Source organism: Pithys albifrons, chromosome 2 (genome assembly GCF_047495875.1).
Source record: "Pithys albifrons albifrons isolate INPA30051 chromosome 2, PitAlb_v1, whole genome shotgun sequence".
NCBI classification, from domain to species: Eukaryota; Metazoa; Chordata; class Aves; order Passeriformes; family Thamnophilidae; genus Pithys; species Pithys albifrons.
The window spans coordinates 74,472,161-74,499,744 of NC_092459.1; the positions used below are offsets into that span (position 1 = coordinate 74,472,161).

General features: G+C 44.3%; 1 protein-coding gene across 1 annotated transcript; it reads left to right on the plus strand.

Moving 5' to 3' along the window:
- Positions 1 to 63: 63 nt before the first annotated feature.
- On the plus strand, positions 64 to 26,199 carry TAF5L (TATA-box binding protein associated factor 5 like). Its single transcript, XM_071549536.1, has 5 exons — positions 64 to 285; positions 5,125 to 5,269; positions 14,775 to 14,879; positions 17,701 to 18,425; positions 24,204 to 26,199. Exons 2-5 carry the CDS (start codon positions 5,128 to 5,130, stop codon positions 24,999 to 25,001), a joined length of 1,770 nt encoding a protein of 589 aa, XP_071405637.1. The 5' UTR covers positions 64 to 285; positions 5,125 to 5,127; the 3' UTR covers positions 25,002 to 26,199.
- Positions 26,200 to 27,584: the final 1,385 nt, after the last annotated feature.

Genomic DNA, 27,584 nt, shown 5'->3' on the forward strand with positions numbered 1-27,584 from the left:
GCGGCGCTGGGGAACCCCGCGCCCATTGGTGGCCCGACGGCGCCTGCGCGGCCCCGGCCCCGCTCCCGCCCGCCCCGGCGTGTCAGCCGGGCCATGGAGCGGCAGGAGCCGCACGCCGGGCCCGGAGCAGCACCGGCCGCGCCGTCGGCACCGGCGCACAGGGGAGGCGGCAGCGGCGGCGTGTCCGCCGGCAGCACCCGGCGCCGCTGGGCGCAGTGACAGCGCCCTCCGGGCCGCGCTGGCCCCCGCCTGCCTCCCGCCGCCTCCCGCCGCCTGCGATGCTCAGTGAGTGGGGACCGGCCCGGAGCCGCGGCCCGCGGGGGGTGCGGGGGGTACTGCCGGCGGCGGGAGCGGGACCCGGGCGACCTGTGGGCCGCCTCGTGGCGGAGGCCCCGCAGGCCCGACCCGGCCCGGCCGACGGCTCCCGGGAAGGCGGCCGGGGCACCCGGGCATGGGCGTGGCCCTGGGGGCAGCCCCGGGGCGGACGCGGCCGGGCGCCTGCCCTGCGCCCGGAGGTCGTGGCGGGGCTCTGCTCCTGGTACCTTGCTTTCCCTTGGAAAGTGCGTGGGCTTAACGAGCAGCTTCTTATCGCGCCGTCTCCTTTCCCTTTTCTTTTTTTCCTCCTTTTTTTCTTTTTTCCCCCATCCTGACAGGGGGGCGCTTTCACTTTCGCCTCCCTCCGGCGGCAGCCCGAGCGGAGCGGCCCCTCAGGGTCCCGGCCCGGTGTGGCCCGCCGGGTCCGCACCGAGCGGCGCCGGTCCCGCAGCTCCCTCGGCCGGGGCAGGGCCGGGGCCGAGCCGAGCCGAGCCCGAGCCGAGCCCGAGCCGAGCCCAAGGTGGTGCGAGCAGGGCTGGAGCAAAGCGCGTCCTGCCCGAGTCGCGCAGAGCAGATCGGGCGGGTGAAGCCAAGCGCTGCTTGGCACTGTCTTGGCGGAGGGTGGGGGGGAAATAGTGGAATTGGCACAGTCAAATTCGTGGGCGGCGAGCCAGATCTGGGTCCAAAGGCAAATGGATTCAGGCTCTTCAAAAATCCTAGCTGTTACCTCTGCCTCTTCACATGAATGCCATTGCTCAGGGAAAAGCGTTCTCCGTAGTTCCTGCTATCCCATTTTCCTATTTCGCACCACCATCCTGCCGTGTCTCTAAATTAACTTGTCATGTTTACTTGTCCTTTTTCTGAATTGCCACCACTGCATGTGCAACATCCCTTGACTCTAAGTTCACGGTTGTCTTTGTATCCGTTTATTCTTATCTCGTTTTTTTGGAAATTTTGTAAGTCTTAGATTAGTTTAATATCACAAAGTCAAAAATTTGGAGTTGGTATTGTTGGTAGGCCCCACGTTTCACCTGTAGCAATAAAGGATAAAAGATTCTACTTCTCTGTCCACGACTGAGACCTGAGATACAGTTCTGATTGGAGAATATTCAAAAGATGCTTCTGTTGGGGTTTTTTTATTATTATTTGGGGGGTTTGGGTGGGCTTTTTTCAGATTGCTTGTCCTTGGCTTTCTGAGGCTCACAGGTCTTTCCACAATCTGTTGGAAGAAACTGCTGTCCCCGTGTCAGGACAGGGATACAGAGTCCTTAAAAGCAGCGTTTCCAGTGCTAGTTTTCAAGCGATTTTTGTAGAGTCTGTACCGGGATTATTTAAAGGCTGTGGAATCTGCCTAAACGTGTACCTGAAATGTAGCATAGGCAGGAAATTAATTTCCGTGGCCCAATACTTAGTTCACAGCTCCTTTCTACTATTTCTAGGAAGGAGGGGCTTGTGATGTGTTTTGTGTGATCAGCCTGTGCTCTGCTTCAGTGGTTTTGGTTCCTCAAAAAAATGTACCTTAATATCCTTTTCTTCTGTGCTCCTGTTTGCAACACTGCAGAAGATGCTGCATTGTAGCTGTGCAAACTCACAATGTGATCTTTCCTCTCTCCTTCCTTATGTATTTTGCTTATCACTAAATATAGTTAATGGGATTAGTGGTATTTATTGTTCTTTCTGGCTGTTTGAAAATAACAAGGCAGCTGGGACTTCTGGACAATTGTTTTAAGCTTTTTGCATTTCATGGACAGGGAACTATATGCTTTCAGGTTGTTTCATGTTTTGGAGGTTATTGTCAGTGATGAGAGCTAGAGCCTTAAGATTGATGGGAAGTTAAAACAGCAGGCTTCTCCTTCTCTGCCTTTAAATTCTGCATCACTGACCTGTTGTGAATTGGCTCAGCTTGAACCCAGCCGAAGGCATTTTGACAGGCCATCCGTATATTTGTTTTATGATATACTCTAGTTTCAATAAAGAGCTTGATGAAGAATATTTATAGGAATGTTGGCTTTGCTCTTGCACTTGTCATTAGTGCTTTTCCTGCTTGGTTAACACTGTTCTTTGTAATGCCGAGGGTGATGTATAAAGGCAAAGTATATGAAGAAGGCAAGAACTGGATTTAAAGTGCAGGTGATGATAGCATGTCTGATGCCAGAGGGTGTTTCTTGGTGAGGATGCATTTCCTGTAAAGTAGTTCCTGTTCTGTCACCTTGGAATAGGGAAAGAGATCTATATAAGATACTGCTGGTAACGTGCACTATTGTGACTGCAGGGAGGAATATACAGGGGAGCAAGAAACTGTACAGATGGCATAAATCAGCTGCAAATATCACCTTGCTAGTCTTGACTGAAGGAACTCTGGCTTCCCTGTTTTTCCCAAAGCTCTGAAGAAGCTCTGATTTGAATCAGCTGCCAGCAACTGCTCTTTTCCCAGGCTCTTCTCTGTTGCTGCTAAAATGTCTGATCGTGATGTTGGAATTGGAGACTACTGGGTAACCTACTGCTTTTTTGCCTGTCATTTAAAATTTACTGTTTTCTCTGTTGGTCATCTGCTTGTTCAGCAGCTTGAAAATGTTGATCATGGTACTCCTCTTGTTTGTCACTGTCTTTTCAAGGGGTCTTCTGGAGTTCTGCATCTTTCACCAGTTTTTGGTTTCTTCAATCCATTATGAGTTTGGGATATCACCTGTTTACACTCATGCTGTGCCATAATGAGTAAGGGTTTTCTTACCAAATCTAACCTAGCACAAATTGATCCTGTAACTGAAGCAAAAATGGATGGGCAAGGATATTTCTAAATGCTCCCTCTTTGCATCTGAATCACTGACCTGAGACTATGTGCATGGTTCTGACCAGCCAAAACCACTTCAGCAACGTTTACTTGAATCTGCTCCCTGCCATTTGGGGAGTGAATTTCCTTTGGTTTATAATCTGAATACAACAATCTAGATGCAAAGTCTCCAAAACAGTTTCTAGACCTAAAATAAACATCTGGGAGAGCATCTCAAATACAATTGAGGTGCTGTCCAAGTCTAAACTGCATGCAGAGGCATTAGTGTGGACTTGGAGCAAGTCACTTGCACGTGAGTCCGTGCTGCTGGCTGAAATGCAGAATGGTAACATAATACACTGTTAAGTTTAGTTCAGGGTGTTTTTAGATGATGGTCCATCTATGTCTCCACCTTTCCCTCATGGCCCTCATTACAGTTCTCTCTTTTCTACAGTTTTGTGCAGCGGAAAAGGTGTTATATTTGAGACAATGTAAGTCTCAGATGTAATTTCTTTAATTGCAGGGAAGATGAAAAGTAAATGTATTTTTGGAGTGGAAGAAGGTGTGATGGAAACTATTTTAATGGGTCTATCTGGAAATGCTTTGATAACTCTATACCTGTTGATGACCCTTTGCCACCTTGAACAGTTACTTAACCTGTGAGAACAAATGGGAATCTTTTTAAGGTTTTCACCAAAGCATATAGGTTTGCAATTCCATGTATCTGTTCAAAGTAATTTTTCCTGAAACCTTGCATCCCCATCCACTTGGACCTAACTTCACAGAAGGCTTATTGTCCTAACAACTGGGACAAGCACTAAAGTGTGCTTGGGTATTAGAAAAGCCTGATTAATGATCATATTTTTTAAAGCTGTCCTTTTGTTAGGAATATGGTTCTTGCAAGGGGAGAAAGGCATCTTTGTCTGTCTCTCACTCTAAGCGAAGTTGTGTTTCATCAGATTTAGCTGGCTAAACCAGAAACCATGTGCACTTGTGAAACACATGCAGGTCAGTGGCAGTGGGACTGTAAGGTGTTGAACTCTCTCAAGGCAGCCACTACCTAGTATAGTGATAGCAAAACACCCCAACCCTGTTGCTTAGTTCTGCTTTATTTGAAGTCTTTTAGGTTATCTAAACTTTTGTGGAAAATCAATGGCTATCGTGAAGGATTGGTGGCAGTTCGGGAGTACTCAAATAGCAAGGGAGCTATTGCATGTCTTACTGAGGTGCCTTTATTACAAGCCAGAGGCTAAAAGCTCCTTTGCTTTTGAGACTCCACCAAGCTGTGTTTGTGAGGAAGGCTTTCAAAATATACATATAAAAAAAAACTTTGAAGGAATCTTTTTTTAAAGCTTTAGTAGGAGATAAGCCTCAATAAATGGAGGCAGGTGACAAAGGAGAAGGCTTTGCTGTTGTTTTAATTTCCCTGGGTTTTTTTCTGGGGACTGCTTAACCTGAGTGAAGCGCCAGAAGTCTGGCTCTAACCTTTGAGTTCAGATGATAAGCTATTGCTTCCTGGACTCCCCAGATAGCTTTGCTATATAAAGCATTATGTTTCTGAAAGCTCCTTTTTTGTAGGTTAATTTCTCATTTCCCTCAATCTTCTGGAGTTGTTTTGTTGGTTAGTCAAGCAGAGTAACCAGAAAATGACCGAAGGATACTCAAACTGCTACTGTAAAAATGCAAGGAGGAGAAACATTCCCTTTTTATGAGCTATTTTTAGCAAAAACAAGTGCTTCAGCTCACCATTGCAGTTTTAGTCCAGAATCCTCAAAACTGTTTTTGATTCCTCGGTGAAATTAATAAAATTAGGCAGCAAAATATCTTCAGGGATCTGATACAAAGTTTCTAGTTATGCCTTAGTACCGAGAGGCAAATGCCTGAATGTTCTGTTTCCAGCGTCAGTAATGAAGTTGTTTGACTTCAGCAACGAAAATACTGAACTGTTTGTTTTCTGTCAGTATTAATAACACTGTGGTATAAGTTGGTCTCATTTTATGCCTGCAGAGTGAGAGCCTCACCATCTCTTTCTTTCCGAGGTCATGAAACGCGTACGCACAGAACAGATTCAGATGGCAGTGTCCTGCTACCTCAAGCGCCGTCAGTATGTGGACTCGGAAGGTCCCCTAAAACAAGGGCTGAGGCTGTGTCAGAGTGCTGAAGAGATGGCAGCTAATCTAACAGGTAATTCTGTTCTGTTTGCCATGAGTGCTTGATGGAGTTGTGAGTAGGTATATTGGCAAGTCTGTGAATTTGTCTGCATGTATGGACAGCTCTCCTTTTGAAGGAAAGAAATTTCTCAGTGTGAAGTTCATGTGAGTTATGAACTTTTGAAGAAAGAAAATGTGGATTAAAGTATAACAAGGTGATATTCCTGGTCAGTGAAACAGCAGGCTGAAATACCAGGTCAGAGTAGTAGAAAATATATGTGTTGTATCCCAAAGAACATGAAGTCTGATGAGTAGTGGTGCTTTGGGATGGAGATAAGAACCAAGGTGAAGAATTGAGTAGAAGCAGAAAAGTCTGTTGTACCTTTGTACTCCAGGAGAGTTATATCATGTGAAATTGTAGAGATAAGGTTGTATCTTTTTCTGGACTAGCCAGCTTTGTAGTAGTGAAAGCTCTACTGTGTCACTTGGAGGAACAAAAATCCAAAACCTTCAGTGGATGGAACACTTTATTTCCCTGCAAACCCCATTCTCTACTTTTTAAATGGCTTTCAAATCCTGCTACACTACCTGCATAGAATCGATTGGGTTGGAAAAGACCTCCAAGGTCATCGAGTCCAACCCTTGGTCCAACTCCAGTCCATTTACTAGATCATGGCACTCAGCGCCACGTCCAATCTGCGTTTAAAAATCTCTAGGGATGGTAAATCCACCACCTCTCTGGGCAGCCCATTCCAATGCCTGATTACTCTCTCTGGAAAGAATTTTTTTCTGATCTCCAACTTAAATTTCCCCTGGCAGAGCTTAAGCCCGTGCCCCCTCGTCCTATTGCTGAGTGCCAGGGAGAAGAGACCAGCCCCCACCTGGCTAGAACTTCCCTTCAGGTAGTTCTAGACAGTGATGAGGTCACCTCTGAGCCTCCTCTTCTCCAGGCTAAACAACCCCAGCTCCCTCAGCCTCTCCCCATAGGGCTTGTGCTCCAGTCCCTTCACCAGCCTTGTTGCTCTTCTCTGGACTCGCTCCAGCACCTCAATATCCTTTCTGAACTGAGGGGCCCAGAACTGAACACAGTACTCAAGGTGTGGCCTCACCAACGCAGAGTACAGAGGAAGGATCACTGCCCTGGTCCTGCTGGCCACACTATTTTTGATACAGGACAGGATCCCATTGGCCTTCTTGGCCACCTGGGCACACTGTTGGCCCATGTTGAGCTTCCTGTCAATCAGTACTCCAAGGTCCCTTTCTGCCTGGCTGCTCTCCAGCCACTCTGTGCCCAGCCTGTAGCGCTGCAGGGGGTTGTTGTGGCCAAAGTGCAGGACCCGGCACTTGGCCTTATTGAACTTCATCCCATTGGAATCAGCCCATCTCTCAAGTCTATCCAGATCCCTCTGCAGAGCCCTCCTGCCTTCCAGCAGATCGACACTCCCTCCCAGCTTGGTGTCATCAGCAAATTTGCTGATGATGGACTCAATCCCCTCATCTAAATCATCAATAAAGATGTTAAACAGGACTGGACCCAACACAGACCCCTGGGGAACACCACTGGTGACTGGCCGCCAGCTGGATGCAGCTCCATTCACCAGCACTCTCTGGGCCCGACCCTCCAGCCAGCTCCTAATCCAGGAGAGGGTACACTTGTCCAGGCCATGGGCTACCAGCTTTTCCAGGAATATATTATGGGAGACAGTGTCAAAGGCCTTGCTGAAGTCCAGATAGACCACATCCACAGCCTTCCCCTCATCCACCAGGTGGGTCACCTGATCGTAAAAAGAGATCAGGTTGGTCAGACAGGACCTGCCCCTCCTAAACCCATGCTGGCTGGGTCTAATCCCTTGTCCACCCTGAAGGTGCTGTGTGATTGCACTCAGGATGAACTGCTCCATAACCCTGCCAGGCACGGAGGTCAGGCTGACAGGCCTGTAGTTGCCAGGGTCCTGCTTGCAGCCCTTTTTGTGGATTGGGGTGACATTGGCCAACCTCCAGTCATCTGGGACCTCCCCAGAGAGCCAGGACTGTTGGAAGATGATGGAGACCGGTTTGACAAGCTCTTCTGCCAGCTCCTTCATCACCCTGGGATGGATCCCGTCTGGTCCCATAGACTTGTTAGGATCCAGCTGGCTCAGTAAGTCAGTAACTATATCCTTCTGGAATACAGGAGGGGTATTCAGCTCCCTCTCCCTGTCTACCAGCTCCAGAGGCCAGTTGTCTTGAGGGCCACCTGTCTTACTGGTGAAAACTGAGGCAAAGTAGGTGTTAAGTACCTCAGCCTTCTCCTCATCTTCCTTAACTATATTTCCCTCCAAGTCCAACAGAGAATGGAGGTTTTCCTTTCCCCTCCTTTTGTTATTAATGTATTTATAAAAGGACTTTTTGTTATCCCTAACTGAAATAGCCAAATTTACTTCAAATTCCACTTTTCTTTCCCTAATTTTTTTCCTGCATGACCTAGCTCTATCTGTAAATTCTTTCTAAGTAGCCAGCCCTTTTTCCCATAGTCTGTAAACTTTCTTTTTATCCCTGATTTCTTTCAGAATCTCCCTATTTAACCAAGTTGGCCGTCTTCCCCTCCGGCTGGCCTTTCGGCACACTGGTATAGCCTGTTGCTGTGCACTCAAAATTTCCTTCTTAGAACATGTCCATCCCTCCTGGACCCCCTTGCCTTTAAGGGTTGTTTCCCAGTATATGCTCTGAATCAGTTTTTTGAATAGGCCAAAATCTGCTCTCCGGAAGTCCAAAGTAGAGGTTTTAATGGTGGCTCTCCTTACATCCCTGAGGACTGAAAATTCTATTATTTCATGGTCACTATGCCCCAGGTGGCCTCCAACCACTACATCATCTACCAGCCCCTCTCTGTTTGTAAACAGTAGGTCTAGCGGGGCCTTACCCCTGGTAGGCTCATTTACCAGTTGATGAAGGAAATTGTCCTCTATACACTCCAGGAACCTCCTTTACTGCCTCTTCTCTGCAGTATGAAGCTCCCAGCAGATATCTGGCAGGTTAAAGTCACCCACAAGAACAAGGGCTGGAGATTTTGAGACATCCACCAGCTGCTTGTAGAACAATTCATCTCCTTCATCATCCTGGTTGGGCGGTCTGTAACAGACTCCCACAAGGGTGTCAGCCTTGTTGGCCTTGCCCCTGATTCTGGCCCACAGGCACTCAACCTTGTCACTGCTGACCTCAACTTCAACAGAGTGAAGAGACTCTCTAACATATAAAGCCACCCCTCCACCTCCTTCCCTGCCTGTCCTTTCTGAAGAGCTTGTAGCCCCCCATAGCAGCACTCCAGTCATGTGAGTCATCCCACCACGTTTCTGTGACAGCAACTATGTCATAGTTTTCCTGCTGCACTATGGCTTCCAGCTCCTCTTGTTTGTTTCCCATACTGCGTGCATTGGTGTACGTGCACTTCAGCTGGGCCATTGATTTCATTCTCAACTCGGGCTCTATGCCCTTAGGCCTATCTCTGGAGAGCCCAGTTGCCGTCCCTTCCCCCTTCAAACCTAGTTTAAAGCCCTCCTAACCAACCCTGCCAATTTATGGGCTACAGTTCTTTTGCCCTTCCTAGATAAATGAAGCCCGTCTGCTTTGACAAGACTGGGCAACATGGAGTTTGCCCCATGATCAAAAAACACAAAATTTTGACGATAGCACCATCCCCTAATCCACCTATTGGTAAGCTGGGCTTTCCTAAACCTCTCCTCATTCATCCCAGCTAGCACAGGAACTGAGGCAATTACTACCTGTGCTCCTGTCCCATGAAGAGATCGGGTCAGTGCCTTGAAATCTTTATTAATTACTCTGGTACTCCTTTTATTAATGTTATCACTTCCAACCTGGACAACCAACAGCGGGTAATAGTCTGAGGGTTGGATAAGCTTAGGAAGTCATTTGGTAATATCCCTCACCCTGGCCCCAGGAAGGCAGCAAACTTCCCTGTGGGATGGGTCTGGCCGACATACAGGGCCCTCAGTTCCCCTCAGAAGGGAGTCACCGATTACAACAACCCTTCTCTTTTTCCTCTTACCTGTAGTTGTAACCCGTCCGGTAGACTGGGGGTAACCAGAAGACCTTGTAGACAGATCCTCCTCCTGACTGTCCTCCAACACTGTCCGAGTCCAGGGCCATATACCTGTTTTTTAAGGGCACCCTGGCAAGTGAAAGGGGTCGAGAGGGGGTGTTTTTGCCTCTACGACCAGGCACCTGTTTCCATTCGTCCCCATCCCAATGGTCTGTTCTGTCAGCCTGATGGCAGGAGGGGCTGGGCTTCACCACCTCCTGCTGGGCTTCCTTAGGAGTGGAAAGGATGTGACTCCACCAGTCAATTTCCCTTTCACTCTCCCTTATGTTTCTGAGCCTATCAACCTCTTCCTTTAGCTCTGCCACCAGACCCAGGAAATCGTTCACCTGCTCACATCGTATGCAGGCGCTTCTCATACTGTCCTCTGGTAGTAGGTCCAGGCTCAAACAGTCTATGCAGCCAGAGGCCTGAGTGGCTGCATCCTTTCTAGAGGGTTCTGTCTGTATTGACACCCCTCTACTGGTAACAGGAGCAACAGCTGTCATTTTTTTGGGAGGCATGACTGCCTTGAGCTGTGGGGAAAGGCAGAGAAGAGAAACAAACAAACAGAGAAAAAAAAAAAAAAGGCCGCAGAAATACCTAGGCTTCTGCCCTGTCTGCTCGCCCTGCCTGTGCGAACTGCTGTGCAAACTGCCATGCCATGCCCTCACTGACGTGCCACGCCCCTGTTTGCCCGCTCCTGTTCGCTGTGCTCCAGGTCGCTTGCGCTCCCTAGAGATGTTTTTAAAGCCTTCTCGCTCTCCTGCTAACGAGCAAGCCACGCCTCCAACTCCCCTCTGAGTCGCCTGCTGATAGCTGAAGGAGCAGCAAACAAAGCCTGCCAGGGAATTTTCCAGTTGTGTCTGTGAGTCTTCATTGCAGTTATTATTTTTGTTATAAGAAATTCTCCTGCTTGAGCATGTGCAAGTACCAGAAGGATGCAAGCAATGTGGAGGCTACAGAGGTTGAATTTACTTTTAAAAGTAATAGAAAATACTGCAATGACCTTTGAGTGAAAATGCAAGCAGAAAACGTTTTCTGTTAATGACAACTGCTTAGATTGTGACAGTATCCCAGGCTAAGTGGAGTGCTGGAGACTGTAGTTACTTGTAATACAACTTGATTTGGCAAAACTTGAGGTGCTGTATAATACTCTGCTTGTGGCTAGATAAGATTGGATGCCAAAATAACTTTTCCCACCATAGTTAACAATCCAAAGATGAGTGACTTGTGGGTAAATGTTCAAGCTGAGTCTCTCAGGGGCCCGAAGGAAATAGGGTAATATTTACTTATTTAGAAATGATTTAGGTCTTACTAGTATTTTTCATTTCCTTGCTTTTTTCAGCGTAACTATCAGAAGTTTGTTGCACCTGCATGAAAAAGTATTGGGCGAGATGGGGAAGGAATGAAACCAAAGTAAAAGGCTGAATTGTTTTTTAATGGGAGATTTTATGTGAGAAATGGGTAGAAAGGTCAGTGTTGAAATGGGCTTAGACTGTGATACCAACCATACCAGGTGGCATCATGCAGAAATAGTTTCCATAAAGAGTGTGAATGAGTGTGTCATTGTGTTTTGTCTTTTTACTAATCTTCAACCAAATGTTATTACTAAATTTCATAGTAGTCTCTGTCCTCTTGCCAGTGCATGAGCTTTGTGAATGGTGATGCAGAATTTAGTCATCAGTTTGCTCTCGTGTATTCAGCTCCTTACTACTACTTCTTGTCAAACATGCCTGTTTGCTGGCTAACCAGCTGTCAGCGAGCATGCTGCAGTTCCATGAGTGACTGTTGAAAAAGTGAAACCTGGCTTGTTACTTATTCTGACTACAGAGGCTGAAAATACTTTCTGCTGCAGTCATCTTAGTTCTGCAAACTGAATAAGAACTGAGTAGATTCTAAAGCCTGCATTGCTTTATTTTGGGGAAAGTGATCAAATATGTTTTTCTGAAGATGTTTTTGCTTTTTCTGTAACAAAACTTACCTTTCTTTTTGTGTTCAGCTCTTTTGTTTGACTTTTAAATTAACTAGCCTGTGTTGGTTGCTTCAGTCTTCCATTCAGTGACCTCCTTCACAGTGTGAAGTGTCCTCACTTTTTGGTTTGAAGTAGCTTTGTTTTTCAATTTTACCGTCACATTTCTTTGTCTTCTTCCATGGTCTCTTCAGTTCAGCCCCTCTCCAGTTCTTCATAGAATTGATTGGGTTGGAAAAGACCTCCAAGATCATCAAGTCCAACCCTTCGTCCAACTCCAGTCCATTTACCAGATCATGGCACTCAGTGCCATGTCCAATCTGCGTTTAAAAACCTCCAGGGATGGTGAATCCACCACCTCTCTGGGCAGGCCATTCCAATGCCTGATTATTCTCTCTGGAAAGAATTTTTTTCTGATATCCAACTTAAATTTCCCCTGGCAGAGCTTAAGCCCGTGCCCCCTTGTCCTATTGCTGAGTGCCTGGGAGAAGAGACCAGCCCCCACCTGGCTAGAACTTCCCTTCAGGTAGTTCTAGACAGTGCTGAGGTCACCTCTGAGCCTCCTCTTCTCCAGGCTAAACAACCCCAGCTCCCTCAGCCTCTCCCCATAGGACTTGTGCTCCAGTCCCTTCACCAGCCTTGTTGCTCTTCTCTGGCCCCGCTCCAGCACCTCAATATCTTTCCTGAACTGAGTTGATATATTTGTTGTATATGTAGAGCCATTTTCACAGACTCACAGAGCAGCTCAGGTTGGAAGGAAACTCAGATCATCATCTGGTCCAACCTTTTTTATGGGAGAGGGAACTATCTAGGATCCTGTCCCACCACATCTGCAGTAAAATACAGCACAGGTCTTCCTTGTGACTATCCTGTATTTCTGTAGAAAAGTGGAATAATATTTGAGGACAGAACGAGTGACCAGGGAACAGGTTCCTATCAGCACACAGGACTATGTGAAATAATGTAAAATTATACGCCATCACAGTCATTCAAAAGGTGAATCAGTTGCTGTTAAACAGAATTTACAGTAGCCCCACATTTATTAGCTGGAAGCAAATCTGCTGGTAGCACACACACGAGACCAGGAGGGTGCTGTCCATATTCCCTGAGTTTGGAGTGAGTTCTTTTGAATTCGCTATCAGGTCACATAGCTGGCTACACTTACTCAAAGTCAAGTAAAGGAGCAGATGTTTCCAAGAGGTGTTCCTGTGGCTGCTGGAGGAGGTAAAACTGTGGTAGGTTTATTAATGTGTGAGGATATAGCCAGTGTTTTATTTCTGCAAAGAGGAAAATATGCTTGAAATTTTACTCTTGTTTTGGAATCAGTTGAGCTCTTAATTCTTTTTGCAGTTCTGGTTGTTGTAAAGTTTTGGAAGGGCAAAGAATTAGAACTGGAATTGTTACAGATGTCTGGTATGTAGGGTTCATTTACCATTTGCTGGATAGGAACAAGTTCTAGCCTTGTTACTGATGGAATAGGGCATAGTGATTGTCCAGACTATTTCAGGATGGGAAGCCAAAGATGATATTCCACATTCTGAAGTATGAAGTACACCTTAATTTCGCAATTAATTTGCTTATGCAGAGAAAGTTGTGGCATGGAGGGAACACTTCATAAAGCCAAGGCCAATAAGTTGTGCTTGCATGGCATGAGCAGGGTGGTAAATCATTCCCATTCCTGCAGAAACAAGGCCACCAGAACTCTGTGAAGAGTTGACCCTTGTTTGTAATCCTGTGGCACAGCATAAAAGACAAGCTGTCATATTTCTATTTTTGTTTACTTTTACAGTGAGTAGTATGGGTGAAATTGAAAACTGACACTAAACACTCTTGAGTTACTACATGTGCATGCAGTTTACTTTCTCATGCTGAATGTTGATTATATTAAATTTGAAGTCCAGGTAGCAGAACTTTTTAGCTGTTAGGTACTGCCAGTATGCGGACCTGGAGTTCTTACCAACTTTGAGTTTCTGAAGCAGCCAGGCTGTGGAAAGCTCAGTGTAGCTGTACCTTTCAGCAGGTTCTGTTTGTTTATTTTCAAACTGATTTAAGAGACAGTAGGGCATTAGGGCTGAAATCTGTTGGGTTTTTTTCCCAAGAGTCAATGATGAACACATCCCAGGTGTTTCAAAAGGTGGACTCAGTGTGTCCCAGAGAGTTGGTAAACACACCTCCTATATTTACAGAAGCTGAAAGAAGATAGACCTGTGTCTTACCAGAGAGAGAGGGGGCAGAATAGCAACAGGCTGCTTGTGTACCATGTGCTGATGTCTTTTCTCACCAGAAGCATGGAGATGAGCTGGAGGCTGGCCTATCTGTCTTTAGCATGTGAACATTTGATGATGTTGTTTGTGGGCTTCCAGGGACATCAGAGTTGTGCCTCTGTCTATGAGCCAAATGCTGGGAAAAAAACCCCACCTGAATCATTCAGAAATAGCAAGACAGAGAATGGAAGGTGGGTCAGGCCAGAGGAGACTGAAAGAAACTGAAGTGAAAGTAATAAAAATAGGATTTGTGGAGAGAAAAACAGTTATGAATTGGGGGGAAAACAAAAAAGAAGGAAAATAGTGAAACTCTTTACCCTCTTGTGCTCTGTTTAGAAAGAGCAGAACTTGTGTTTTTAATCACTGGTATTTGCATATCTTGTTGTATGTTGGTGCATATCTGTAAACTTGTACAAAGTCCCCTGTTGGATTTCAAGCAGTTGGCAGAACAGCAAGGTTTGCTGCCAAAGAAGAAGCCAGTTCCCTTTCTAAGTAGTTCAGAACCACTTTTTCCAGGGTTAATACTGGTTTGAAAAACAGTTTAGCATCATCTCAGGAGACCGTAACAACTGGGTTTGTGGTCAGTTACCAGCCAGCCTTGAACCTAAAATCCTCAGGGAGGAGGCACATTTTGATTAAAAACTACTAAGTGATTCAGTGTGTTTTTACCACCTTCTCCATGAGACTTAGTAAATGATAATGATTAAAATTTGTTGTAAGCTATAGTGACTGGGACAAGGAATTTGAGAATCTGAGGTAGTGTCACTGCAAGTGTGCTCACAGTGCTTGGTGGGACTCACAGAAAGAGAAACTATGTTTTGAAGAAAGTTGTACATGGTTTTTCTCATCTTTTCTGAGTGCAAAGTAGTAAAACCCACTGAGTTGTAAAACTGCTAAAAGTATCCGTGATTGTGTTACTCTAAATTTTTTGAGAACTTAAAGTTGCATTTGAAAACTTTAAAATGTGTTCTGGATGGAGCAGGTGAGTTGCTGAGACTGGGGTTTTTTGGAGAGGTTGTGGGGTTAGCTTTAAGTGTCCTTTCTCATTCATGCCTGTCTAGGTTGATAATGCCACATTTAGATGCTTTGGACTATGTTATACCTGGATGGTGTGAAAGATAAAATGTCATCTAAGTGGCTGCTTGGATTTTATGAGAAGCTTTGTTTCCAGACACTCAGGCAAAACTCCTTAAATCCTCATTTACTGTTTATGTATTTTATTTCACAGTCCAGTCTGAGTCTGGTTGTGCCAACGTTGTGTCTGCAGCTCCCTGCCTGGCAGAGCCACAGCAATATGAAGTACAATTTGGACGATTACGCAATTTTCTCACAGGTAAATATCAGGAAGCAAGAAAGAGGAAAATAGCTGCTTTTTTCCTTCTTATTTCAATGAGTAAAGGACGATGTAATAAAATTGAGAATCATGTCTCTAACAATGTTTTGACTTAGTTTTGATATTTCAGTTACTACAAATAGAAATACTTAATTTTTCTTAGTTTGGTGGTTCTCTGTGTGCTGAGCAGCTTTGAATTTTGTACATGTCTCCTTGTCCTTTCTTGTTCAAGCATTTGGCCTTTTAGATCTAGACAACAGCATACATACACAGGAGAAGAAGAAAGATTAGTGTCTTATGTGAAAGGCAGGTAACTTAGAAATTAATGTAGTTCTCTGCTGTCTCCTACTTTAAGGGTTTTAATTCTATCCATAATTGGGTTATTTTTATGGGTGTCTGGATTTTTAATGGAGAAGTTGTTCCCTCACAGTTATTTGTATTAGCTTTGAGACTGGAGGGGTATGACATAGTAAAAAAATTCTTATTCTTTAGTGATGCAAAGACAATAATGATTTTTCTTTATTTTTTATAATTTTTTTTTTATAATTATTCAGTGTTTTTTTAAAAAGGTACTCTTGGGAATCTCCTTATTTCTTCTATGAGTCTCGAATGAAGAAGAAAGCAGATAGAATTTTTAGAGAATAGTATCAAGGAAAGTGAGGTTGTCACTTCTCCCATCTTTGGGCACATCAACATTTGCCCAGTGTAGGGATTTGATCCCATTGTGCATAATGTCAGGATTAATAATTCTGATAGTTGCTGAAGGGAAGAGAAGGAGGCAAGCAGGAAGGCAGAGGCAGAAAACAGTGAACTCTTAGAGCCTTGCCACCTACAGCAGTTACACACCTTTGCACTTGAGTATTTGAGGTAAATCCTTACCATTTAATAGGGTTTTTGAGAGTTATGATTGCTCTGTTCACTCACTTATTTGCTTGGGGAAGTGCTAGGCATGGTTTTGGTATACAGGTTGATTGTTTTCATCTTTTTTTCCATCCCTCTTGCTCTTTTAATATCTTACATGCATGAACTACTTCTGTTTCTTCAAGGGAGTAACTTGCCAGCCAGCCACAAGGCACAGCAGGACACTTCCTATCTCTGTGGTGCCCACTCCACTGAGGAGTGGACAGGGGATTAGGGCCACTGAATAACTCAGAAATTACTCTAGTAATTCCTAAACTGACTAGTCTCTAGTTCAACCAGCTGCTCAAAGTGTGGCAGGATGAGAGTTTGATCAGGTTGCTCAGAGCCTTTTCCAGTCAGGTTTAGAAAATCAGTGTGGAGATTGCTCTGCACCTCTGGGACTTGGCTGCAGGGCTGATTGATTTGGTAGGAATTTCCCTTGCAGCACCCTGCCTATTGTCCTTCCACTCAGCACCTCTGAGAAGAGGCAGTCTCTTTTCCTGTGTAATGTCCCACGGGGTACTGAAGGCAGCAGTGGATACCCTCTTAGTCTTCTACAGGCTAGACAGGCCCAGATCCTGTAACTTCTCCTCATATGTTCCAAGGCAATATTTTCTTCAGTCCTGTTTCTGCCAACTTCCCATCTTTTCCCTTTTTTCCCCACTGCAGAGTGAGGCCCTTCGCCTTGTTGCACTTTGGACTAGTGCACCTGGAGAGAAAAGAGCACCTGCTGGCTGCTTAGAGCTTTTACTACATGCAGACCATTGTTTTCACTGGCTTTGCCCCAGTTTTAGTGGGACAGGAAGGAAAATGATGCTAAAGTATCCAAGCACACCATACATAGTCTGCAGTTACTTGTATAGAATGAGAGGCACAGCATGGACCAGAGAAAGTCTGGAGGAGTACTCAGCATGGAGGAAAAAAAATGTTAAAAAAAAAGATATGTATTGGTGAGTGGCAAGAGGGAAGAAGTTGTAAAGCAGCAACGCTTTTTAAATTTTGAGGATCAGCAAATGTTTGAGGATCAGCAATGCCCATTTGTTTTCCAGTAATTTGGACCATTTGGTCCTCTGGTAGTAGCTCATTGTGGCCCTGTGTGTTGCCATGGTGCTCTGGGGCAGGCCTCTGATTCCTCACAGCTTCCTCACAGCTGGCAAAGAGCCCCAAGAAGGTGGTGAAGGAGGGGTGGAGCTGTTGCACAGATCAGTTTCTGCAAGATACAACACAGCCTAATCGGGGGTTTGTTACGCTGTGTACTAGGAATTACTGCTGGGATTTGCCTTGGCAGAGAGAGAGAGAAAGCGTGTTCATGGGCAGGCACAGAAATAAAACAAGAGCACAGCATATTGCAGTAGTTTTGGAAACTAGCTTCCTTTCCCCCGGAGACAAATCAGTTCCATCCAAAGCACCACATGCAAGTTTTATTGAAGCTGAGAGGGAAGTAGAGCCTCCAAAGCTCAGGCCCATACAAGCTAGGTAAATAATTTTGACTTAACATACTATTTTAAATATAATTAATAAATTTTAAAGTTCCTGTATTGCAGTAAACAAAGGGCATAGTTTTTCTTAAATAAATCGGGGAAAATCAACTGTCATTTATTTTATGAGGTGGTGTATTATTAGCTGTTTGACACCTAAAAAAGGAGTTTGAAATCTCTGGGTTTTGTTCTGACAAGGTACCTCAATGACCTCAACAAGAGGTCATTGACAAGGTACCTCAGTCTCTCTTCAGGTCTGTAATAGGTGCTGTACCCACTTCAGGGGACAGAAAAGGTTCACTTAGATATGCCAACAAAATTCTCCTTTTGCTTGCTCTCTGATGTCACTGTCAAGGCTTTCTCAGTAACCATCCTTGCTCTGTTTTATTCCCAGTAGAAGGAGGATTGAGAAATCATTCAGTTTGTTGCTGTTTTTTACATAGATTCAGATTCTCAGCACAGCCATGAAGTGATGCCTCTTCTGTATCCCCTCTTCGTCTACCTCCATCTGAACATGGTCCAGAATGGCCTAAAAAGCACAGTGGACAGTTTTTACAGCCGCTTCCATGGCATGTTCTTGCAGAATGCCAGCCAGAAGGATATCATTGAACAGTTGCAGACTACCATGACTATTCAAGATATCCTGTCCAACTTGAAGCTCCGGGCTTTTCTGGACAACAAGTATGTCATCCGCCTTCAAGAGGACAGCTACAACTACCTTCTTCGCTACCTCCAAAGTGACAACAACAATGCCCTGTGCAAAGTCCTGACCTTGCACATTCACCTGGATGTGCAGCCTGCCAAGAGGACTGACTACCAGCTCTACGCTGGCGGGAGCTCCTCACGCAGTGAGAGCAATGGCCTGGAACCCAGCGATGTGCCGGCTTCCATTCTGCAGAATGAGGCAGCGCTGGATTTACTGCAGGACAGCATTAAACGCGTCAAGGACGGGCCCCCTTCCTTAACGACCATCTGTTTCTATGCCTTCTATAACACAGAACAGTTGCTGAACACTGCAGAGATTTCACCAAATAGCAAACTGCTCGCTGCTGGGTTTGATAATTCCTGTGTGAAGCTGTGGAGCCTGCGTTCCAGGAAGTTAAAATCTGAGCCCCACCTCGTTGATGTGTCCCGCATTCGTTTGGCTTGTGACATCCTGGATGAGGAGGTCTGGATACCCTCTTTTTTTTATTCCCCTCTACCCTTTCTGCTGTGCTATTCTGAGCATGCATTGTGGAATATGTCTTGTCCTTGTCCTTTACTGGAGTGGTTGTAAATGCTGCACTGAGGTGCAGTGAGTTTATGCTTGGGTCATAGTTTGCTAGTCCTAGGTGCTGATTTCCTTCCTCCAGCTGTCCTTGAGCAGATGACAGTAGACAGTCAGCCAGGTGACTAGAGTAGGCTCCCTTCCCTGAGGAGCATGGAACCTTCTTAGAGATGGGAAGATGAAACAAGGAGATATGGACAGTAAAAACATAGTGCTGAATGAAAACTAGAGGGAAAGTAGCTCAGAACAACCAGGCAAAAGGTGGAGAGAAGGGGAGAAACACACAGGAAGAGGAAAATAAAGTAAGGAATGGGCGGAGAGAGTCTGATCTGATGCCTAAGTGCAAAACTGCATTTCAGGCATCACCTGAACCAGAGGTGAAGAGTTATTGTGGAAAAATTACGCAAAATGTCTCTGTTAAGGAGTCCAAAGTGTAGCAACTTGAGGCTTTCTACTCTGGAGTGCAGGATACAAGGACAGGGATGTGTGTGGCTTCACTTTTTTTGCCTTCTAGTCATGCCCTTCCTCCCCTCTTGACATAGCTGCCCAAGTAGCATCCTGTATCTGGTTAGAGATCAAAATTTGTGACTCTTCCATTGCTTAATCACTCCCCTCTTGAAAGAAAAAAGTGTCATTTGTTCTTGTGTTGAGCATTTAGCAGTAGAAACAGCTTTTTTTTCCATGGTTTAATGGCAGGGTTCTGTTTATTTTGGAAGAGTTTAGAGAGCTTGGTGTATGCATAGATCTGTTTGTAGGGATTGCTTTGTTAGCTTGAGAACAAGAGGCAGGCATTGAGTTGAGACCGGACATCAGCATGCTTACTGCTTCCTAGGTTAACCCCTTCTGCAGAGTAAGCAGGTAGGTGAGTCAGACTAGACCAAGATGGAGCTATGAACTTGTTTTCATTATAATCTGTGAGAATTCATAGGACATGTGACTGTATTGCCCATCATGGAAGGCAAATGTCAATAACCTGCAACAGAGGAGAGTTCATCTGGTAAATCAGCAGGTTACCTTTTTTGGCTCTGGACTATAGAAAAGTGAGATACTGCCAAGTAATCAGGAGTGTGCATATTAGCTTTTTTTGGCATGTAGGCACATACTTGCGTATTGTACATGTATTATGAAACAGCCATGGAAGCTTGAGTGCAAATGGCTTTTGTTGGCTCTTTGATACTTGGTGTATCCTGCAGTTTTTGTGCACAGATCTAAAATCAAAAGCTGGTCAAAGACCAGCACAAAGTCATTGTTGCCCTGAATAACTTCCACCACTAACAAAACAAATAGTGACCTGAGCAGGAGTTCAGAGTTAAGGGTGGATATCAGCCTGAACACACTGTTGGTTACCAAACGCAAATGAAAGACCTTTGGCTACAAGAAAATGAATTCCATTGTGTGGGAGCCCTAAATGAAAATACACAGGCACCCACAGGACTGGAGAGTGGGAACAGACCAGATCTTGCTTGGGTGCAATTGGAGTGGAAGCCACAGGTACTAAGACTAAACTAGACCACCTCGACTGCAGGTACCAGTAATACAGTGCAGTGTGAGCAGGGACTGTGCTTCAGACTGTCCCTGCCAGCTAATTAGCAGCAATTCACAGGGAAAAATCTCATGAAAACCTTGACAAAGAACAAAAATCCTGAATGTGCTTTCACATTACTTCATTGAGTTCTATAGAATGATTTGTGAGGATGTTAAAATTTGGTTTGGTTGATTTCTGTATTGTGTAATTAGCTTTGGATGCTGTATTTCAGTAGTAATGCATGAAATAATTAGTCTTCATCTTGGTTTCTGATTTGCTGCAAGGAAATAGGTCCTTCTGTTTATGAAATTGTAAAGGTCTAAAATTATGCTGGTTTCTGTGGATCTTGTTCAGAGTGGCATTAAAGCAATACTGCTGGGTTTAGTTCATTAACTCTTTTTCTCTGTGCGTGCATGTGTGTGTATATATATATATATGCACAAGCACATATATATCTCTGTAAACGAGGTCAAGACTTGGCAAAAGTGTTGGAGAATGACATTTTTTTCCTTGTCTGTGTAAAGCCTTTCTTTTGCTAAGGTCAGAGTCATCTTCTAGGGATAGTTTTAGTAAATTTTGATCAGTGTGACGTCACAGCGGTACTTCACCAGTTTTGTTCTTTCTTCTTGGAAATAGGAGAGGCTTATTATTTTCGGTTACAGTAATCCTCTTCTCTTTATAGTAGCATCTCACAAATGCCACTTTTTATTCTCTCTTACTTGAAGTCCTGTAGAAAAATGTAGTTTTGCAGATGTGTAAATGGATGTATTGTCTGTCTCTGCAATTTTGCCATGCTCATCGCTGGTACTGCCTAAATCAACAGCAGAAAATAATGGTCTGCTCCAAGCTGCAAGAGTGGAAGCCTTGAAGTCCTGTGAGGGTAAAACTTGGCCCCATTTAGCTCTGCTTCTAAGGTTCTGCTTTTAAGTGGCAGTGGTCCTTCAAGTGGTAATGAGTGGGGATGATGCTGACACCTTGTTCAATGGCAGATGCAAGGGAATTCTGGAAAGAGCAGTAAGAAATGTCCTGCAGTGAGAGCCATCCTTCCCCATCTTTCCCTGCTAGGAGCTCTCCACTGCGGGCAGGTAAGAGGTCTTCCCTTTTGACATCTTAAGAATGCTGCAGGATGAGAAAGATGATGTCACCCAGGGAAACCTGTTACTTGTTAGGGGAAAAAAAAGGGAGGAGTGTGAGATTTTGTTTTGTTTTTCTTTGAGGATATCATTGTTGCTTTTTGAGGCTTATTCATTCCCCTGAGACTTATGCTGGATGGAAGACTAAGATAATTTTTGTCAGTTAGATAATGTTTGCTGTTTAAGTGGTTAAATTTATCAATGATAAATTTTTCTGAGTCCAAGTGACTGTCATGCAAAATCCCTTACTAATGTAAGAAAGAGCTGAGGATTTGGGCAGTCTGTCTGTAAATGTATAATTTAGAAGCTGTCTTGTATAACAAAACATGCCAATATTTTTGCTCTTTTCAGTTTCTTACTAATATAATTTTTAGAGTCTTTTACTTGCTCAGAAAGATTTTCTGTTCAGTGTTAAAGAGCAAATTGTTTTAGCTCATTATAGTAGTGTTGGTAGGTTTTCCAGTTCTATCCTGTTACTTAAAATCTGTTTTGGTAGTTCTTCTTTTCCAAATAGATAGTTCAACTAATAAAACATAGTTTTTAGTGTCTGTAGGTTATTGATTACCATAGACTTAATTTCTTGTCCATTCCAAGGAAATACAAATAGTTCACGCTAACCTGCAGGAGCAATCACTTCAGAATGAGCTGATGGGATCTGGGTATGCTCAGTCGTGTGTTATATCCAGGAACCACATTCAAGGTGTGAAACTGAAATCCTCAAAAAAGTATTATGAAGAGGGATTCCCTGCCTCCCTCCTGATTTATAACACAGATTGCAATCTTGGCTGCTGCAAATGCACAACTATGTGGTGGTAGTAGCTGTGAGATGTAAGGAAGAATGTGATCGATCTGACAAAGACATTAAGCCTGGTTCTGCAAAACAGTAATTTGGTGGCTGCTTCGTTAAGCTGGTCAGCAGACTAAATTGGGCAGGGAAGAAACAAATGTTTAGTGACTCAGAAGCTTTATAAGTGTTCTGCTTTCAGTGAGCTATAACAGCAACGTGCAGTTGTTGTGCTAAGTGGGTGTCAAGCGGAAGTTAAAAGATAAGATTTGCTACCTGTGACCGTATAGGAGTGTGGGTTTGAATGCTGCAGAAGGCGTTGTCAAATCAGCTGCTGCTGTGATACAAGGAAAGAAGAGGAGGTGCTAGTAAGAGAGAAAGAGTATGTGCTTGCAGACAGCCCGAGCAGCTTTGTATTACTTTGAATGCATGAAATTAAGTACCTGGACTTGCAAAATTTACAGAAACTGCAGTGCAGTATAGGTAATGGGCTTCCACTGGTAACATGTCAGGATCCTTATGGTCATAATTAAACAGTATAAAATGCTGCAGGTATCAACCTTTCACTCTTAATGTGGTAACACAGCCTAGAGATGCTGTAGATTCTAGCAGGCAATGCTCTATCTGAAGTAGAAAAAGCAATTTGAATAAGAATGGGGCTTTGCGTGCTAGAGCCTGCAGTTTATCTTTGCCTCACCTCCATAGCAGAGATGAAGTTGGCTTCCAGCCACCTCACAGAGCTCCCATGGGCACTGACTACTCTGAGCAGAATCCTTATTGCTGAACACTGCTTGCTGCCTACTGCATAGCATGCTATGGAGATGGAGAAAGGCAAGGAGAGAGCTCAGCCAGAGTTTGTTCACTTTGGACCTGGGGTTTGAAACCACTGGAGTAGAAGAGGTTTCAGGACTATTGGTAAGTCTGAAGCCAAAGAGCCTGTGGGTCCTGAGGTCAGAGTGATGGGAGCTAGTGTGTCAGCCAAGAGAGCTGCTCATGACACACCAACTTCTGCTGGTCGACAGCCGTCCAGAAGCCCTGGGGAATTGGGTTTCCTCTCAGGGCAGGAAGTGCTCCTTCTGCAGGAAAAGGGCCAGTTCCCAATGATAAAAGTTAAAGGGGCTGCTCACAAACAAAAGGGTGTTGCGTTGAATTTGATGTGCAGAGGTTGTCTGTGAATGAGTGGTACTGATTGAGTACTGAGGAGAAGTGTCCGCCTGACAGCCTTGGGGAAAGGTGGTCTCAGGGGCACCCCAACCCATGGTTATCTTGCACTGTCAGTGAGACCCCACCTTGTCAGGCAAGGACACTCTCTTGAGATTTGTTGAAACTTTTGTAGTTGGTAGCCTTTGAGTGTCAAGAGGTACTACTTAAGTAGGCTTTCAGAGGCTCTTACCCTCCATTGGGAGATTCTTTGAGCATAGCTCACTGAACAGGCTTTAAACACAAAAGCCTTTACTCATTGACTATTTGCCCTGGTACTTGAATTTGACAATAACAGGATAAAAAGGTTTCCAGTACCATCATTTTTGTGATTATTCATCTTCTCTTAGCCCAAAATAGATACATTGGCCTAAATAAGCTGCATACATTTGCTATTCTTGCAGGCTACTATTGAAGGTGAGGATGTGAAAGTATCCTGATGCATCCTGCAGGGAGAAATAAACGTTACAGCCTTACTGGGTTTCTGTTCACATGTGGGGTTAAAGAAAGAATGTACAGCAGACAGCTTGTCAAGTATGCTTTGTCTTTCCATCTCCTGCCTTTTGTTTGAGACATCTGTGATTATTTTCCTCTGCTGTGAGATTCACTTCCAATAATGACCGCACCAAAAGAGTAGATTCCAAGATCTGTTTCAACATCTTAGCCAAATGTTTAGTAGAGTGTGGATAGGGACTATGTATACGTCTTTAGCAAATGGAAAAATGTCATTAAATATTTACTTTTTTCCCTTTTTGGGTACAGTCCCAGGTAAGATGCCGTGTGGATTGAGCATGAGGCTACTCAAAATGAAGGCAATCCCTTTATAGAAGGTCTTATCTTGCCATCTCTTCCAGCATTCACGTAGATTAGCAAATGCACCAGCAATGTTTGTGTCTCAGAGTTGCATAAACTGTGTGTGCCACATCTAAAATAACTCCTGTGTTAACACCCACCTGTTTTCTTCATGGTGGTTCCTGTATTTGTTGAACAGATAAACATACTTTCCTTTCTTGTTTCTTTTACTTCTCCACAACTAGGAGGAAGATGATGACAGCACAGGCACAGAAATGAAGATCCTGAGAGGGCACTGTGGACCTGTGTATAGCACGAGGTTCCTTTCAGACAGTTCAGGACTCTTATCGTGTTCTGAGGACATGTCCATCAGGTACTGGGACCTGGGAAGTTTTACAAACACTGTGTTGTACCAAGGGCATGCCTATCCTGTCTGGGATTTGGATATTAGCCCCTGCAGCCTGTACTTTGCCAGTGGTTCCCACGATCGCACCGCAAGGCTCTGGTCATTTGATCGGACGTACCCGCTGCGAATATACGCGGGCCATTTGGCAGATGTAGACTGTGTCAAGTTCCACCCCAATTCCAACTATTTGGCGACGGGCTCCACGGACAAAACTGTGCGCTTGTGGAGCACCCAGCAGGGCAACTCGGTGCGTCTTTTCACTGGTCACCGTGGCCCTGTGCTGGCGCTCGCCTTCTCTCCCAACGGTAAGTACCTGGCGTCAGCAGGCGAAGACCAGCGACTAAAGCTGTGGGACTTGGCATCGGGAACTCTTTACAAAGAACTGAGGGGGCACACGGACAACATAACCAGCCTTACTTTTAGTCCTGACAGTAGTTTAATTGCTTCAGCGTCAATGGACAATTCGGTTCGGGTCTGGGACATTCGGAACACTTACTGCAACGCCCCCGCGGATGGGTCTTCCAGTGAACTGGTTGGTGTATATACCGGACAAATGAATAATGTACTTAGCGTACAGTTTATGGCCTGTAATCTTCTTCTAGTGACTGGAATTGCACAAGAAAATCAGGAACATTAATTTTTCTTTTTGTCTTAGGGAAGCAGGTGGGTGTATTGAATGTCAGAGTCCATTGCAAGCTGAGATTACTGACTGAAACATTTTTCTTTCTCTGCCCCTCAGAAAGGCATGTTCAGAGTGATGCAAATGCTTTAAGATGTAACAAAAGGCATGTGCTATTGAACAGAATAAGGAAAAAAAGGAGGAGTGATGAAAATACATATACATTCTGATCTTGTGAATGGGAATGGGAAAAAATGAGTAAATCCAGTAGCTTGGGGAAACCAAAAGCCTGGTCTAGACAAGTGAAACTGCCAGTCAGATAAGCTGCTGACCTGCACTTAAATATCCTGCATTGATTGATGGGCACATGTTACCTACTGTTAACTGAGGCTTGAGTGTGTGGAGAACTACTGGCCCAGTGTTTTTTGTGTTGTTTTGCTTCTGTTTTCCTAGTATTGCAGAGGACCAGCATTTTTAAGACCCTTCTATTAAAAGAACATTATGTATTTTCTACAGTGATAGTAGTCGTGAATATTACAGCTCCCTATAGCACTTCTGTAATATTTTGGAGTAAGTAAATAGAAAATACTGTTGTTCTTTTTTGTAAGGGGATTGAAATCTGACCTCAGTTGGGGCCCATCTCTGCATTGTCATTTGGGTTTGGTTCCTGATACTAGCTGTGATATCTGTATTTATGTTCCATTAATTAGGAAACTTTCTGATTCTGGTTGCACTGCGTTTTGAGGATGGGGGGACAGTGGGGGCAGAGTGGTGTCTTTAAGAGTAATAAACAGCTTGTCTGAAGGGAGGGCACAATAGAACTCAAGTGGCTAAGTTTGGATCCTAATGGAAACAGGGCACGCCAATCCACCACTGCACCTCACAGAAATATTTCCGTAAATGGAAGTTGGCAGTCTAGGGGAGAGGAATGAGGGGAGAGAGACACACAAAGTGACATGAGAAAAAATAGTATTACTAAATTATTGTGTGTACACAGAGGCAGCTCTGCCAGTGTTGGATTTTTCTCAAATGTTGCAATACCAGTTTCAAGAACACTTTTTGTGAGATAAATCATCAGCATTTACAACAAGGATCTGCGGAAAAAGCACGTTCTAGTTTGTCATTTGGAGAGATTAAATATTTCTGCTTTCTGGAAAGAGTTATTTTGTATTTTGTTTTCTATTAAAAGCATTTAGTTTAAAAAGAAAAATAAAAATGGTTTGGTCCCTTTCTGGGAAATTCACTCCAACTTGCTTGGGAAGAAGAAGGCAGCAGCAGCATGCTTCTACACTGCTTGAGCCAGAGCCCACTTGGCACTTGGAGGCTGAATCTGGTGGTCTTGCTCACTAGGTGTGTGCTGTTTTGATGTCCCCCTGCTGGCTTTCCACAGAGCTGATGTGACAGATCATGGAGAAGGGAATTGAAGGTTGTCTGAGAGGCACATGGAGGATCTAAGTACCCCTCACGGTTGATACTGTGCACAAGAAGGCCACATTCTGTAGTGCTGCATGACCTTTACTTTCTTGGTTTGATGTATTAAAAAGCCTGTTTTGAGCAAATGTCTTCTAGACAGGCTGTTGGTATTAAATAATAATTCCCTTCAGCTTCTCTCAGACCTTCTGGATTGTGATGAGAAAACACTCTTGAGAACACCTAGATGATCTTAAAGAGTTCAGACAACAACTCACAGTTGCCTTTTGTTTTATTTTACTGTGTACTAACACATCAGTAAACAACCAAAATATTTTATCAGAAAAGTGTTTGACCTTTCTGAAGTTAATAACAGAGTGTGCTGCAGCTCAGCTTGGGAGTACCAGAAACCCCTCTGTACACTTGAAGGTAAATTGCACTGCTAATCTTCTGACGGCTGCATATCACAAAAGTGTCAAGCAGTTTAACAATCCCAGACCAGGATCAGGCATGTGAGGAAAAAAAGGTAAAGTATGAGTGATGGCTGTATTGCTGGTGCTTTGTGCTATGCAGGTCTCTAGAGAGACTTTCCCCCTCAGCTCTATTGAGCCAATACTGCTCTCCAGACCAAACACATGGTATTCTTCAACCTGCAGTAATCTCTCCAATTGTTTTCAGTGTTTTTACTCAGTTCTGTAGGTTTTAGCCCAAAGGTTTCATTGTGAAATTATTCTTTTGGTTGAATGTCCATGTGTATACCTAGGAAGGGTATGGCTCCCTAATGCTCACTGAAACTCATTTTGCTGTTTGTTGCCATATGTCCAGAGCAGTGTTTAGATTTAGAGCAGCTGGACTTTGGTCCTGAAATAGATCAAACAGCAACCAAAAAATGAAGGGAGAGGGGAAGAAAGGGTTGAAATAAGGGAGAGATGGGCAAGAGAACAAAAATCTCCCTTTAACATCTTACTTCTACAGTGGAATTGGGCATTTTATTACTTAGGTTACTCTGAAGCATTTTGCACAAAGAAGTTATGAGTAAAGAGACTTGGGAAGCAAATCCTGTTATAGGCTAAAAGATGTAAAAGTGATTTCTGAGGTGTTGGGGAAAAAATGCTACTTATGAGCTTCAAACCTTTAAATTTCTACATGGACAGATTTTTGGTGCTTATAGAAGGTAAATGAAGGAAAGAA

What these genes read in the sequence shown, in the direction of transcription:
- TAF5L (XM_071549536.1), top strand. Translation starts at nt 5,128, where the DNA reads ATGAAACGCGTACGCACAGAACAGATTCAGATGGCAGTGTCCTGCTAC. An exon ending in GATGGCAGCTAATCTAACAG is followed by an intron (nt 5,270 to 14,774) that starts GTAATTCTGTTC and finishes TTTATTTCACAG; the next exon opens with TCCAGTCTGAGTCTGGTTGT. An exon ending in GTGACATCCTGGATGAGGAG is followed by an intron (nt 18,426 to 24,203) that starts GTCTGGATACCC and finishes CTCCACAACTAG; the next exon opens with GAGGAAGATGATGACAGCAC.